At 40.8% G+C, this 17,545-nt stretch overlaps 1 protein-coding gene across 1 annotated transcript in view; it reads left to right on the forward strand.

Moving 5' to 3' along the window:
* Positions 1–17,545, forward strand: part of LOC135219440 (trifunctional enzyme subunit beta, mitochondrial-like) — a 229,820-nt gene that overhangs the window by 105,342 nt on the left and 106,933 nt on the right. The window contains exon 3 of the mRNA XM_064256218.1: positions 11,047–11,234. Within this exon, the coding sequence (XP_064112288.1) occupies positions 11,047–11,234 (188 nt within the window). The remainder of the gene's footprint in view (positions 1–11,046; positions 11,235–17,545) is intronic.

Here is a 17,545-nt window from a genome sequence, read left to right on the forward strand (position 1 = left end):
TATATATATATAATATATACACATACACATACACATACACATACATACACACATACATACATACATACATACAGGTACTCCTCGTTTAACGATGGGGTTCCGTCCTAGCAACCACTTTGTTAAACGAACTTGTTGTTAAACGCGTTATTCTTTTTATTTTGACGAATCGCATTAATTTTCGGTCATATATTATACACAGAACTAGTTTCCAACATAGCCTACTACATGGCAAAGTTCTGACAAAACTTTTTATTATTTTATTACTCATATATTTTATCTTCATCATGTATAATTTTCTGTAAAATAGTGTACTTTATTTAACATTTAGCCACCATTACTGAGTTAACCTACTAGTAAATCAATACGTACAATACTAGTCAGTACAGTACTAAACCTTTCTCACAATCTGCACAGTTAGCAGTGACTTTCATATTTTAAAATTTGTATTTCATAATTATTGCTATAGTTTCTTCATCATTTATTTTTAACGTAGAGGGTAGTGAGATGAAAAAAATAATGAATGAATTTCGGCAATCACGGGGCATTTGTATGTTGCTGTTAGAATGTCAACAAAGCACAATGCCATCTGTTGAGGAAAGTGAACACTAAACTATTCACTAATGGGATAAGCATTTTCTAGCCTTGATAAAGATTTACGCATGCACGTCTTACCTCTAGTATCATCTGGTCTCATGTGTGGCATATCGAATATGTATGTAAATACACAGTTGTATAAAGAATTATTAAACTGTATTACATGTAAGTCTTTCAAGCATACTATGAGTGAAGAATTTGTGCATGCCAAATGTCTCATTTCTCATTGTTTTGATTAAAAGGATTGACTTGGTAGAGACTTCTCAGTGGAATATTTGTTATTATGATTATTAATATATAAAGGATTAATTTATCCAGACCTTTGAGCCTAACAACGGCTCTTCTTGGGCTGGTAAGTGGAATATTTACAGAAATATATTTATTTCCAAGTTGATATAAAAAACATATTTGACCTCGCACATTTTCTTTTCATTATTAAGAATTATTCTCACTAAAATAAAAAAGATATGCATAATTTTTGCTGTCTTGAAGTACAAACGTGGCACCACCTGCTCGGCTCCGCAGCAAATTAATGCCTGCTGAATCAAGGCAACCAGTGGAGTTCCCAGACCATAGAATGCCGACTTTAAGAGATTCACCTGTATAGCTTTTCTTTACAAAGTATATTAAAGCCTTATTTATTGTTTTAGCCATAGATTTTAAGGTTTTGTTCATGAACTTTCCTGTCAGATATATACTTAGCTTTAGACACTGTCGTTCCCGACAGTTATTCAAATTTCGCGGCACACGCTACAGGTAGGTCAGGTGATCTACCGCCCTGCCGCTGGGTGGCAGGACTAGGAACCATTCCCGTTTTCTAATCAGATTTTCTCTGTCGCCGGTTCCGACAATTCCTGTTGTTGGTTCCTCCCGATGGATTTCTTTTTTCGCTTGCCGTGGATCTTTCCGCCGTCTTTTGGTGACGTATTGGATCTTTGGCTTGGCATACGCATTATTATTCATTTATTTATTTTTTTTACATTTTTTTTGCATCAGTCGCTAGTACTGTCGTTAGTTTATGTGATTGAATGTATATCGTTAGACTACCGAACGAGCGGTTCGGTAGATCCTCACACTGTAGATTTGATTTTTGTTTTTCATGAAACTACAGCTCTTTTGTATCAGTCAATTATCGTTCTGTTTTCATTTACTGATTGACAGTCATTTTTACGAAACTTTCGTAATAATGACTGTATACGTTTGCTGTATGCAGTGAATTTGCTGTATTACAGTAAATTTGCTGTATTACAGTGGATGTATACATTTTTGGTATACATTTACTGTAATAATGACTGTATACATTTACTGAATGTCAGTCATTATTAGGAAACTTTCGTTTTGATGTAATTCATTAGACAACCTTCATTGCTAAAGTTTCATTAGAAAAGCTTGAGTAGGTCTCATTCTAACGAGCCAGTTAGTGAGACTTTAGCACCTTTCCAGGATACAGAACCTGCAGATTCGTCTAAATGGAATTAGCGGATTTGAAGGATGCCCTCAAAAGATGGAGCTTAAAATGCGAGCTTTTGAAGTAAGCGCAGTAAAGTCCCGATAGTGATTTCAGTGTCCCCAGTGTTGTGGAGGGGGGCGTCTGACCGGCTCCGTAGCGCTTCCAGGCCTAGACCGCTTCCAAACTCCCAGACCCAGTGGAGGAGGAAAGTCGACAGCCGCAGGAAGGTTAGGGAGAACCCCCACCGGTCAGGCGTCCCTTCGGCAGGATCTGTGTCATCCCAGACTGCCAGGGATCGTCATTGCAAAGGCATCCTGAGAGAGTGCTTCTTGTCATCCGATTCCGCTTTGCCCAAGCGCGGCTGGAGCTCGGCCGAGCAGTCGCGGCCTATGAAGAGGAGTTGGAAAACGCCCTCCTTGGATTCTAGCCCTGAACGCTTCCCAGAAGGTTCGCCTGTGGATAGGAGGAGAGCCAGAGAGCCCTGTTTTCGCCAGCTTTCGGCTGGGAGTCCCCTTCGTCCTCCAGACCTCCTTCCCCTTCGTCTGACAAGGAGCGGGAAGATTCTACGACGAAGATTCTCCGTAACATGCAGGAGCATATCTCGTCTCTGGTAGGAGTACTTACGAAGGATCCTCCTCACAGGAAGGACACTTTTCTTCCAGTTAAGAGATCCTCTCGTCCCCTGGACGTTCCATGCTCCAAGCTCCTCTCCACAGCTCCTCGTTCTCAGAGGAGTTCCTTTGATCCTCCCGCTTCTCGCTCGCCGCCTCGGAAACACGAGGCTCGTGAACACTTAGCAACCGAGCCCTCGTCTCCTTCCAATCGGGGGGGGGACGAAAGCGCCAGCAGGTACGAAGCTCAAGCGAGGTGCGAGTCGCCAACCAAGCGCCAGTCTCCAGCCAAGTGCGAGTCGCCTACGAAAAGTGAGCCAACCAAGCGCGAACGGCACTACAGGCGCGAATCGCGAGCCGCTTTCCAGCCGCTAAACGGCAACTAGGCGCGAGCCTCCTGCCACGAAGCGCCAACCAGGCTTGAGGCTCCATCCAGGCGCAAGCCGCTTGCCAGACGCAAAGCGCCAGCCAGGCGCGAGTTGACAAACAGGCGTTTTCCTTCCTCGATGTTCCGATCAGACACGAGACGCCAGCAGCACTGCTCCTTCCATCTGCGAGGCTTCTTACAGGCGCGAGGCTCCTCCCAGCCTTGAAGAAACTCCCAGAGGCGAGGCGCCAGACCGAAGATCATCGTCTTTCGACCGCTCTTCCTCGGACAGAAGCCCCTCTCCTCATGGGTGAGAACCTGCCTCTACAATCAGGCTCTCCTCTCCTTGCAGGCTCTTGTACGCCTACCAAGCGCTCTTCTCAGCAGTTGCCTTACTTCCTGGTAGGCGCCCTTATTCGGAACCTGGCGTAAGCCCAGTCATTGAGGAAGGATCCTGCCCCTCCCTCGAGTTCTACGGGAATCTAGACGACCTCCACTGCTGATCGTCTGACGAATTCGGTAGGGTTTCGCCGAATGCTTTAGATTCTGAGGAATTTCTGGCATTCGCAGTGTTCGAGTTTCTTACAATCTCTTAACACTCAAGCGAAACCATAGTTCTCAGTGAGCTAAAACGAGAATTCCCGATGTTTTTTACGATGTTATGGAACCTCGCTAATGCTCGAATTTTTGAAATATGTTCTGAGATCATGGAGGTTCTGTCATGTAAGTGTGGGTAAGCCCCCATTGACAAGATCCAAAAAAGGCTTTGTCATGTAAGTGGGTTAGTCCCCATTGACAAAGATCCTAATAAGGTTCTGTCGCGTAAGCGGATAAGCCCCCATTGACAGATCCACAAGAACTCTCAGTCATAGTAGGTCACTACCTCGCTGAGGCTCTTGAGGCAAAGCAGACTCATGGACAGCATTCATGAAGTCTTCTGCCTAATAAGATAAGAAGCTTGAACTGTCGTGTCGCCTTCAGGTCTCGGTTCACATTGAAGTTTTTTCCTTCGGGAAAAACCTCTCCTTCTTTATCTTGACTAGAGAACGTAGACGGTGGATCTCCAATCCTTACTCTCTCTCTTTGTAGGGAAAAGAATGTAGGATGGAAGTCGTTGTACTAAAACCTGCTAATATACTATGTATATTACCCTCACGACATGTTCTGTTAAGCAGTTGATTTGTCCGAGGTGCAGACGCATATATATAGTTAGCTCTATCGATGCCGACTGAGACTACGAGTATCCTATTTGAACTGCAAACCTCTCAGGAGTTTCCAGTTTCGATTTTTGATACTGATGGTGTTGTCACGACAACACCAACTCAGCTTTTGTATTTACCGAAATCCGTTTCTCTTAAATATAATTGCCCGAGCGTATTTTTCTGCTCGATGGTTCTAGCAGAACCCATTCCTTCGTAGAATGGAATAGTTGGCAACTCAGGATGAAGAGGCGGTGAGAGCTAACGTTGTATGAGACTTGTCTTTGCCATAGCAGCTCAGTACCAGCTGACCCTCAGCGATACGCGGACTGTTACGTCTCTCTCTCTCTCCTGCAATGATGTACTGCCGAACCGTATCTCTGCCCAATAATCACGGACTTAGGTCCCTGATTAACGGGGATTCTTGCATGCATAAATAACCATCTTCTGCTATGTCGCTTGGTTTCATCACCTTCGACATTGCTAGTATTTTTTCACAGAGATAATTATTGGACTCTTTCTTTCTCTGTTTACCGCCCTGTATGGAAGTCTGTAATAGTCCACCGCTGCTTCGCACTAAGTTATGAGGAATGTTTTCTTAAGACATCGGAGTTTGTCTGCAGAAAATTTCTCGTATTCCTAGGTGTGCAAGTTCTTTGTTCACCCCGAATTAATAGATGTATCGGAAGACATCGCCTGTTCCCAGGACTGACAGTTCTGCTTTCTATATTCAGCCCATGAAAAGCAGATCTGCAGGCAGTACTTCCCGGAGTTTTTCTTTGCTGAAAAACGATCTGCTTTCATAGCTAATGACTTATCATCGGACAGCATTGATTTAGAGGTTAGCTTTTTCAGTCCATGGTAAGCACGGGTTCAGAATCTTGAGAATCTTTCTCACGATTCGACTGTGAAGAAGTAAGTTGCTTCTCTGTCCTCCTTCGTCTTCTACGGCATATAGTGTTGTTTCTCCTTAACTGAGATTCAACTACTATGAGAAGGTTTTGCCTTCAGGAACCTCGGTCTCTTGAAGGCATTTGACTTTCTCCTGTGGGGCTCATGCCTTAACAGAATCGTCACCATTCTCTGTCCGACATCGGTGACTAACAAATTATAGTCTTTCTCCCCCTCTACCTGTGGGTAGAATGGTTCACAGAGGTAGTGGAATGAATGATAGTTTTTCCCAGATCCCTTCCACTCGAGAGAGATTTTCTCAAACAACCTCACTTCGACAGATTTCACAAAAACTCCCCGCTCTCAACCTGACTACTTTCAGACTATCGAAAGACTTGTCAGAGCGAGAGGCTTTTCGCTCAAGGCTTCTAGGGCTATCGCCAGAGCCCATAGGGTGCCTACCTTGCGAGTCTTCCAGTCGAAGTGGGAAGTGTTTAGAAGATGGTGCAAGACGCAGAATGTATCCTCATTCAATACCTCTGTGACAGTGACTTCCTTCTCTTTTTTAAGGGAAGATTGTAACCTAGCTGTGCCAACATCAAAGGATATAGGAGCATGCTGACCACGGTTTTTCAGAAACAGGGACCGGAATATCTCGGAGAATAAAGGCCTTCATGATCCTTTCAGATCTTTTGAAACCATGAAGAAGAAGACCTCTAGGCCTCCCAGTTGGAACTTGGATGTGGTCCTGGAGTATCTGATGTCCATTAGATTCGAACCTCCTCAAGCGGCTTCTTTCAGAGACCTTACTAGGAAGTCTCTGTTCCTTATGGCTCTTGCTACTGCGATAAGAGTTAGTGAGTTGCAGGCTTTGGACGGCAGAGTGGGGTTTCAAAGGGGGGTCAGCGATCTGCTCCTTTAAACTCTTACTTTGAGTAAGAATGAGAATCCCTCTAAACCCTGGCCCAGAAGTTTTGAGGTAAAGGGGCTCTCGTTCTTTAGTGGGAAAAGAGTTAGAGAGATCCCTATGCCCTGTCAGGATCTTGAAATTCTATTTAGAAGGAAGAAGAAGCTGAAAGGCAGCCTAGAGTCTCACTGGCATTCAGTCAGAGGTCCCAGAAGACCTATTTCAAAGAACGCACGGGCTTTCTTTTTGAGAAGTGTCATAAAGGAAGCACATCTGGCATGTGAAGAAGCAGTTTAGGCTCCTAAGGGTAAAAGCTCATGAAGTGAGGGCCATTGCTTTCATCTCTGGCCCCTTTCAGTAGAATATGTCTCTACTTGATATAGTTGCATCTACGTTCTGGAGATGCAATTCAGTGTTTACTTCCCACTATTTGAGAGACGTTGTAGTGACGCAAGATAAGTGCTTCTCTTTGGGGCCTTACGTATCTGCGGATTCAGTGCTGAGACAGGGAGCTGAAACTAATCCTTTTTAATTTAACTATCCTTAATTTTAAGTTGGTATCATGTTTTTTATGGTTGTTTGGAAGAAGGGTTAGATTGTACCCCCTTTCAATGGTTAGTTCTAACTCGGGTTAGAATTGGTCAGGTGGTCGGGATTGGATTTGTGCTCCTTGAAATTGCCAGAGGTATAGGTTCTGTCATGTAAATGGGTTAGCCCCCATTGACAAGATCCAAAAAGGTTCTGTCATGTAAGTGGGTAAGCCCCATTGACAAGATCCAAATGGGTTCTGTCATGTAAGTGGGTAAGCCCCATTGACAAGATCCAAAAAAGGTGGCATAGAATGGGGTAAGGGTAAGCCCCCATTGACAAGATCCAGAGAGCTCTCAGTCATAGGTCTCTACCTCGCTGAAACTCTTGAGACAATGCAGACTCATAGACAGTATCCATGAAGTCTTCTGCCCAATCAGTTAAGAACCAAGGTTTTTTTTTTTATAACCTACAACATATGTTGTTTCCAGTTTTTATGTATTTATTTAACTGTCTCTTACCTTCCAACAAGGGTGCCAATCAGCTAAGTATATATCTGCTGGGGAAGTTGCATGTACAAAAATGATATTTTTTTGATACAATAAAGTTTTGTACATACTCACCCGGCAGATATATACGATTATGGCCCGCCCAGCCTCCCCTCAGGAGACAGGTGAAAGAGAAAATCTGATTAGAAAACGGGAATGGTTCCTAGTCCCGCCACCCAGCGGCGGGAGGGCAGATCACCTGACCTGCCTGTAGCGTGTGCTGTGAAATTTGAAATTCTGTCGGAGACTATAGCTAAGTATATACTATCTGCCTGGTAAGTATGTACAAAACTTTATTGTATCATAATAATATAATTTTCTCCTTCTCTTGTTCCTAGTCTTTCACTCGACTGCTCTGCCACCCTTCCCATAGCCATACCTACCCTCCTTGCCTCTCTTTCCTCTTCTCTGTAACTTTCTTCTGCACCTTGTGCATGCCTTACTTTCCAGTCCTTAAATGTTTTTGATTTTCTTTTAATTGATTCTTGCACCTCTCCATTCCACCACCACTTTCCTCTTCTTCACACTCCATATCCGCTGGTTCTTCCTACCAGTTCCTCTGCTTCCCCCATACATCTTTCTCTTATGTCTGCCCAGATAGTTTCCACTATAGGCAGTCCCCGGGTTATGACGGTGTCGGCTTACGACGTTCCGAGGTTACAACGCTTGTCAATAGACATTATTTCCAGGGTTACGACGCATCTTCCAGGGTTATGACGCATGTTTCAGGGTTACGACGCCTACAACGCTTATCTGGGAGATGAAATATGACACCAAAAATGCAAAAATCAATATTTGAAGGTTTTTTTAATGAAAAATGCCATAAAAATGCAGTTTACATAGTTTTCAATGCACCCAAAGCATTAAAAGTAAGGTTTTCTTAGGGTTTTTGACAATGTTCCGGCTTATGACGATTCTCTCATAGTCCTCCTAAATTGCTCCCCCTTTCTTCCTTTAAGGTCCCAAATCTTAATTCTAGATCTTCTCTTTCTCTTCTTGGGTTTCCTACCTTTATTTTAAAATCCATCACCACCAACCTGTGCTGTTTAACACTCACTTTTCCCAAGATCATTTGCAGTTTGTCATTTTGCTTTTGTCAGCTCCTCTGAACAGGATGTACTAATCTATTTAGCTCTGCACTCCACAACTTTCATAAGTTAATGGAGTACTTATCTAACTTCTGAAACCATGCCAATTCAAAACTCTGAGCCACCTCCAATAAATAATCCTCATCTTCATTTCTTATTCCAAACCCATGGCCTCCGTGTACATCTTCATACCCATCTCTTCCCTTTCCCACTCTGCCATTCATATCAGCTCCTATTATTAGTTTCTCCTACTCTTTCACTGTTCCAATGGCACCCTCAAACTGTTGTCTGATTAATTCTTTCTCTTGCTCTTGGTAACCCATCTGAGGAGCGTATGCTGATATATTTACTACCTTGTCCCTTTTTGTTATTGGAATCTTTAAAAGCGTATCCTTTACTCTCTTTACTTCTACCACTTTTTCCTTCCATTTGTTACTTAGTACTATAATTCCAACTCCTTTTCTTACCTCTCATGACCCACTGTAATACAGCTTATACCCATTTCCTATCTAGTTCCACTCCTTTTCCACCTAGTCTCCTGCACACACAAGAAATCTATCCACCTCCTCTCCATCACATCTACTTTTTCTCAGTTTACCTGTTAGAGTACCTATGTTCCACGTATCTACTCTTATCTTCCACTCTTTCTCTAACTTCTTTGGCCGCAGTTTTGAACCCTGCAGTACTCCTCGCCCATTTATCACTCCAGCATTGGGATTCTGACGTGCGTCGCTTACAGGGTATACCCTAGCTGCACCATTATTTCTTAAAATATCAGGCACGGTTTATTGTTTGGCAAAGGGGTTTTTACGACTGCTTGCCCTTGTGTCATCAGCCACAGTTATTGGCAGAGGGCCTAGCCTTTGACTAAAAAGTCCAGCTGCAAGGCAGCAGTTTCCACAGTTATTGGCAGTAGGCCTAGCCTTTTACTAAAAAGTAAGACTGCAAGGCAGCAGTTTCCGGTTACTGGCAGTGGGCCTAGCCTTTTACTAAAAAGTAAGACTACAAGGCAGCAGCTGTCCTTTTAGTCACCTTTTATGACCCGCAGAACATACAGTGTTAGTATTCTTACACCCTTACCACAGGGCTTTATTCAAGTACATAAATACTGACAGTCAAAAAAGCATCAATACATTATTTTCAAACAATTAAAGACACAGAAGGCAGTTTTATACTCGAGCAAAGCAAACTACAGGTGTTTCCCGGTTATCGGTTGCATTAAAAAATAAGGTTTTTTATGGGGCTACATTTGGTTATCGGCGCGGTAAGCCACCCGTCCGCCATGGCGTGCCATAAAGTGAAAATCGCCATTAATTAAACAAAGCATGAAAGTCTAAGGGAGTAAAACATACTTATGGCGCTGAGACACTTATCGGCGCCATATGTATGTTTTACTCCCTTAGACTTTCATGCTTCACTTATTGGCAATTTTCACTGTATGGGGCCTGGACAAGAATGGAACCCCTGCCGATAACCAGGGACTACCTGTACATTCACTGCACACCACAGACTCTTCAATCACAACTATCCAGGTTTAAAAAATAGAGAAAAAACACAAAGACAGCAACATCACCAAAAAAAAAAAAAAAAAAAAAAAAAAAAAAAAAAAAAAAAAAATCGACGGCATAAAAGATTGTCACACTGATGATAAAAAGTTTTGTCATTCAAAGCATAATACAGTAAAGGGACATTTAACGGTTTTAGCAAATTTAGTTAATTTCTAGAACCATGTACAAATAATCGTAATTCATGGCATACTTAATGACGAGGTCATTCTTCCTGAGAACCATTGATAGTCTCTCAACAATTACTATTTATAATGATAAGACATTGCTAAATATTTTTCTAAAAATGTAATTTTTAAGGGCATCTGTTGAGGTCATTTTATTCACTTTTTCAACCAGCACTTAGTGCATCTAACTCTATCAGGTACAATAGAGTTTTGAACTTTATTGTACCTTGGTCACTTTATATAACCTAGCTGTGCTTTCCATATTTCCTACTATGGATCTTTCTTCAGCTTTAGCACAGCATACAGTAACTTTTTCAAATGCATCTGTTTCCCAAAGCTATGCTACTTCATCAGCACTATACATTTACTAAAACATCATAACTTTGACTATTTTATCTACCATTATTCAGTATTTTTAGCATTAATGCCTAGCTTTAACTGTTATTAGAGTTAAAACGGTATCTGCTATTAGCTTGTTCTCTTACCAGTGGGGGTTTTAATGAAATTTAAACATTTGCCAAGATCTACATAAACATAATGCAAGGTTCGTTTTTTTTTTTTTTTTTTTTCCCCAAAAAAAATAAAATTTTACATCGCCCATTTAGTCTGAATGATATACAAGTGGGCCCCCCGTATTCACGTTCTCCGGATTCGCGGACTCGCACATTGGCGGATTTCTCTCTGTAACTTTTCCCCGCATTATTTGCGGAAAATTCGCGCATTTGCTGTTTTTTTCTATGAGAAATATCCACAAATTCCTGGGTTTTTTTTTTATCAATTTCATCATAAAATGCACTTTTTGTGATAAAACTATTAAAAAAAATAAGTATGAAAATTTTTAGTGGTTTTTCTTGAGTTTTAACTAGCAAAATAGGCTGTTTTTAGCATTTTTATTAGGGGTTCCAAACATTCGCGGGTTCTAACTATTCCAGGGGGGGTCTGGTACGGATCCCCCGCAAATACGGGTGGACCACTGTAGACAGCTAATGTGTTTGTTATGCTTTTTTCATTCATTATTTTGATATTCTAACCTTATCTATGACAAGTTTTCAACTTAATCTGATTTTCATAAGAGTATGCATTTTTTTAATGGTTTTTGTACTAATTAATTTTTTTTTTCATCTAAAACAGAAGTCTTGCTTCTCGCCTTTCATTGGACAAAACTTCAGTTGATTACATCTCTATGGGAACAGTAATTCAGGAAGTGAAAACATCAAATGTTGCACGTGAAGCTGCTTTGGGAGCTGGATTTTCTGATAGGATTCCTGCCCACACTGTAACAATGGCATGCATATCTTCTAATCAAGCTATATCAACTTGTAAGTGTAAATGAATCATCACTTTTTTTGCATATTTGTAAAACTTGAGTGCAAATTAATCATCACTTTTTTACACATTTGTAAATTAATCATCACTTGTTTTAAACATTTGTTAACTAAATTTTTTAAAGAGACAAGTCAAATTCAAATACATATCAAGTGTTGTAATATTTTATTATAGTTTATAATTTTGTAGCATTAATAATGCTTTGTTAATTGTGTGACTGCCACCCTTCCAAAAATTTTCCAGTGAGTGAGTGTGCTGCTGTTGCAAATAGTGTATTTTCAGAAATAACTGATATAGCAGTCTTATTAGAAGTCAATCAGGCTATAACGGAATATGTAAGAAATTAAATGGTTGTATTGCATAAACTGTTGGTGGTTGCCCTAAGTAGGGAGTAGTTTTTTATTTTTTGCCCTCAAGTATGTTTTTGGTACCAGACAGTATATGAGCCCTCACTTCATAGTATGCATGTAATGGTTTATTAACCCTTTAACGCCGATTGGACATATTAAACGCCTACGAAAATTGTCTGTTGGGTGCCAAACCGACGTATGGTACGTCGACGAAAAAAAGTATTTTTAAAAATACGCGGAAAAATAGTTATAGGCCTACTAGGCGAAAACTTTTGAATCACGCACCTTGGGGGATGCTGGGAGCTCACGGATCAAGGCGTTGTTTTGTTTACAATCGTTACCCAGGTGCGCAAGCACAAATTTCTTTCTTCTCGCACTAAAAAGCATCAGCGACACATCTCTGAAATTATTTTGTCACTTTTGACATAATTTTTGCACCATTTTATATTAGCCGTTACAAGGAGTATTATATATGAAAATCTGCCCAATTTCATGTAGAATACTACAACTAAAAACAACCCATGGTTGTAGCTTTTATCAGTTTTGAAATATTTTTATATAAATAACGATAACTGCCAAAATTTCAACCTTCAGTCAACTTAGACTCTACCGAAATGGTCGAAAAACACAATTGTAAGCTAAAATTCTTATATTCTAGGAAGTCTCTAGCACAATATTTCGATTTATGGTGAATTCATGAAAAAAACTTTTTCTTACATCCGCGCGGTAACTCTTCCGAAAAAATCATAACTTTTTTCGTCCGATTGTCGTTATGTTTGCACCATTTTAAATTAGCCGTTACATAAAGTTTTATATATGGAAATGTGCGCAATTTCATGTAGAATACAACAAAAAACAACCCAAGGTTGTAGCTTTTGTCAGTTTTGAAATATTTTCATATAAATAACGATGTGCCAAAATATCAACCTTCGGTCAAATCTGACTCGACCGAATTGGTCGAAAAACACAATTGTAAGCCAAAACTCTTTCATTATAGTAATATTCAATCATTTACCTTTATTTTGCAACAAATTGGAGGTCTCTAGCACAATATTTTGATTTATGGTGAATTTATAAAAAAAAAAATATTTTCCTTACGTCCGCACAGTAACTCTTCCGAAAAAAATCATAAATTTTTGTCTGATTGTCGTAATGTTTGCACCATTTTAAATGAGCCATTACATAAAGTTTTATATATGAAAATTTGTGCCATTTCATGTAGAATACAACAATAAACAACCCATGGTTGTAGCTTTTATCAGTTTTGAAATATTTTCATATAAATAACAAAAAGTGCCAAAATTTCAACCTTTGATTAACTTTGACTCGACCGAAATGGTAAAAGAACGCAATCGTAAGCTAAAAATATTATATTCTAGTAATATTCAATCATTTACCTTTATTTTGCAACAAATTGGGAGTCTCTAGCACAACATTTCGATTTATGGTGAATTTATGAAATAAACTTTTTCCTTACGCCCACGCGGTAACTTCCGAAAAAATCATAAATTTTTTCGTCCAATTGTCGTAATGTTTCCACCATTTTAAATTAGCTGTTACATAAAGTTTTATATATGAAAATGTGCACAATTTCATGTAGAATACAACAAAAAACAACTCATGGTTGTAGCTTTTATCAGTTTTGAAATATTTTCATAGATAACGATAAATAGAAAAAATTCATCCTTCAGTCAACTTTAACTCGACCGAAATGGTCGAAAACTGCAATTGTAAGCTACAACACTTAATCTACTAATATTCAATCAATTACCTTCATTTTGCAACAAACGGGAAGTCTCTAGCACAATATTTAGATTTATGGTGAATTTTTGAAAACGGCTTTTTTTTTTTACGTCCGCACCTTACGAATTCATGCATCATATTGTGATAATATTTTCGCAACACAGAGAAAATATTATCACAATATGATTGCAACACAGAGAAAATATCACAATATGATGCATGAATTCGTAACATGCGGAAGTAAAAAAAAAAGCTGTTTTCAAAAATTCACCATAAATCAAAATATTGTGCTAGAGACTTCCTGTTTGTTGCAAAATGAAGGTAATTGATTGAATATTACAATTTGTTATATACCAAAATCATTGCAATTTAGTGTACAACGAAAAATTATTAACTCATTAGCTTTAACTGTTTTGCTCACAGCGCGATTTGTATACAGTGTTCCCCCGTATTCAGGGGGATGTTTACCAGACACCCCCGTGAATAGTTAAATCCTGCGAATAGTTAAAACCACCACTAAAAATGCTTATAACTGCCTATCTTGAAAGTTCAGATACCAAATGTATACCTTTAATAACATCCTACTTGAAATATACCTAAAATTTCTAACCTATTACTGCATTAATCTTTGAGGTTATATTATTAATATCATTTCAAAGTCATCTTTAACATTTTACCATTAAAAATATATACCTACAGCAAATAACAGAGAGAGAGAGAGAGAGAGAGAGAGAGAGAGAGAGAGAGAGAGAGAGAGAATAACTCTTAGACTTCGACTCCTTTCTCCCTCTACCCCTCCCCTCCCCTCCCCAATTCGTATATCAAACTGTCATTTACTCCCCGCCCACCTTCCTCCAAGTGGATAAAAAGACTGGGAATTGCTATTTTTAATTAATCTTGTTAATATTTGGAAAATTAGTTATAAGGTAAATCATGTATTACACTACAAAACCAAATAAACATACGTGAGAGGAAGAGAGAGATGAGGAGCAGGGAGAGAGGAGGAGAGACGAGAGAGAGAGAGAGAGAGAGAGAGAGAGAGAGAGAGATATTGTTAATGTTTAATCTCATTAAACTTCATATTATATGTAAACTAGTACTGTATATTACTATTTTACCATAAAATGTAGTAATGTCCTTAAAGATATACTTATGCATACACTTCTAGCCCAAACAGAGAGTGAGAGTTACCACTAGGACATACGTACTAGTATCTTGTGTGGAGAGAGAGAGAGAGAGAGAGAGAGAGAGAGAGAGAGAGAGAGAGAGAGAGAGAGAGAGAGAGAGAGAGACTCTTCTTGCCCAAACAGAGAGCGAGAGTTACCACTAGGACATACTAGTATCTCGTGTGGAGAGAGAGAGAGAGAGAGAGAGAGAGAGAGAGAGAGAGAGAGAGAGGGTTATCCTTATTTAGAAGAGTGAAATGGATAGATTATTGTATTTCTTTAAAATATATCACACATGAAATTAGTTACATTACTATTATTATTATACAAAAATATTAATAAACATACACATGTACCATTGAAATTCTCTCATCTCAGTAAAAGAGAGAGAGAGAGAGAATTTACATGATCCAAAGATGGCAACTAACACTCTCCCTCCTGATGACAGTTGTTGGACCCCAGCCAACTCAGCTTGGCTACCTGGAGTTCAAAGACAAACGCGGGGTAAAATGCATTTTCTTTCATTCTTACATAATTCTTTTTATTTATAAACTAAAACTTGCTAATTCACTTTAGTATTTTCTTTAAAGAATTTATATTATTGCTGTTTACATTAATATTGATATTTGAAAATTAGTAAATCATCATTCAAAAAACATACTTCTCTGTAAGAGAGAGAGAGAGAGAGAGAGAGAGAGAGAGAGAGATTATCGTGGTATTTGTAAAATACTTTCACATATGATTTTTGTAATTACAGTTATTATTATTATTGTACTTAGGAATCAGACCCCCTCTCAAGCATACTTTATTAAAAGTAAGGGCTACTTCAGCAGCGTTACATTTGTAGAGATTCTTCTCTATTTTCCGAGTAGCGGCTTTTTCCGTGCTACTTAGACAGGCTACTAGAGTGCCTTTGGAGGTCATGATCAAATATAGTCAAAATTGGTGTATATATTTGAATTTTACAGATAAACTATGATACCATAGTTATCAAAGTATCAAAGTCATTAATGCTATATGTATATATTCTCTCTCTCTCTCTCTCTCTCTCTCTCTCTCTTGAAGCAAGCGAGCTTTCGTCTGGAGCTGCCAGACATCCTCGGGCGGTGTCCGTCCTCGTTTATATTGGGAGTTGACAGCAGGGGGTCTGCCCCATGCTGATCTACTATTGGCTGGTGGCGGTAGGTCTCCGTTTTCATTGGTGGCTTGAACTGGGTCTCAAGCCACTTTCCACGCGTTGATGGTTGCGATGCTGTAAGTCCTGCAGCCGCCTTGACCTCCTTAGCAGCGCGGTTACGTTGATGGGCGTTTCACTACGCTGCGGGACGTCACAGCTAACTTGATTATGGTTGGCTGCAGGAGTATCTCGTTCGGGGGCGTTGTCTTCCGTGGAGTTGTCGTGCTTGGTGGTGTCATTGTTGGTGGCAGGTCTTCTCATACTCGTAGGGAGGAGAAATTCTTCCTGCGTCGTATTTAGTGTAGGTTTTACTTGTTGGATGAAAAGCGCCTCCAGCAGGCGTAATCGACGGGCATCAGGGGCCTTCCCGATGATCTTTGTGTTTTGGATGATCACATCCCGGGAGATGGCCTCTTGATGTTTGGTGCATGTGTGATTCTTGATAGCCCCCTCTTGGGCATGGCATGAGTCTCTTCGACAGGCGCATGGTAGTCATACCAACGTAGGCGCCGCTGCAACCACGGACTGGGCATGTATACTGGTACACCACATGCGTCTGCTTCAGGGGTCTCGTACCTGTGGAGAGGGGTTATTTATTATAATAAGGTCGTGCGTCCTCCGATTCTGGTAGTAAATAATTAGGTCGATATTTTTGGTGTCGTCGGTTGGGGATACATTTTCAGAAATAATATTTGTAACCGAGTCCTCTTCTTCACGGTAATGTGAACTCATGAAGGCTTTATAATACAGCTTGATATTATCCTGGGGGTGGGGTTGCGGGCTCTCACTACCGTACCATTTTTCCAGGGCTGTACGGACTTCTCTGCTTATTAATTTATTTGAATACCTGTTATTTACGAGTACTTGGAGGCGCGGTCGAGTTCCTGATGAGTGTCCTGCCAGGTCGAGCAGTGGGAGAGGGCTCTCCTAACGAAGGCCCTGACGGTTGTGCTTTTGAATCTGGCTGGGCACTCGCTGTCACCATTGAGGCTAAGTCCTGGGTTGGTTTTCTTTGTGTAGACGGAAGTGCGGAGGCTGTCTTCCGTCTTACTCACAAGGACGTCGAGGAAGGGGAGCCGATCGTCGGTGCTGTATTCAACCGTGTAATTCAGCACGCTGCACTGCTGAAATGCCTGACGTAGGGCTTCTACCTCATTCTCAGCGTCGATTTTAACAAAGATGTGGTCAATATATTGTCCATATCTGCGGGGTTGCTGCATCCTAGCGAAGACTCGTTCCTCCACGGTGCCCATGTAAAAGTTAGTGAAGAGTACCCCCAGTGGGGAGCCCATCGCTACGCCGTTCTTTTTGGCGGTACATCTGGCCACGGTGGGTGGAGAAAGGGGCCTTCTTCGTGCAGATCTCCAGCAGCGTACGGAGCGAGGCTTCGGGTATGTTGAGGGCCGCCGTCGACTGACTCCTGTAGACACGCTCAAGGATGATGTCAATGGTTTCGTAGACATCTTTGTTCAAGTCGATGCCGAGAATGAGGTAGAAGCCCTCCATCAGGCATTTCAGCAGTGCAGCGTGCTGAATTACACGGTTGAATACAGCACCGACGATCAGCTCCCCTTCCTTGACATCCTTGTGAGTAAGACGGAAGACGGCCTCCATACTTCCGTCTACACAAAGAAAACCAACCCAGGACTTTGCCTCAATGGTGACAGCGAGTGCCCAGCCAGATTCAAAAGCACAACCGTCAGGGCCTTCGTTAGGAGAGCCCTCTCCCACTGCTCGACCTGGCAGGACACTCATCAGGAACTCGACCGCGCCTCCCAAGTACTCGTAAATAACGGGTATTCAAATAAATTAATAAGCAGAGAAGTCCGTACAGCCCTGGAAAAATGGTACGGTAGTGAGAGCCCGCA

Source organism: Macrobrachium nipponense, chromosome 1 (assembly GCF_015104395.2).
Source record: "Macrobrachium nipponense isolate FS-2020 chromosome 1, ASM1510439v2, whole genome shotgun sequence".
Classification (NCBI taxonomy): Eukaryota; Metazoa; Arthropoda; class Malacostraca; order Decapoda; family Palaemonidae; genus Macrobrachium; species Macrobrachium nipponense.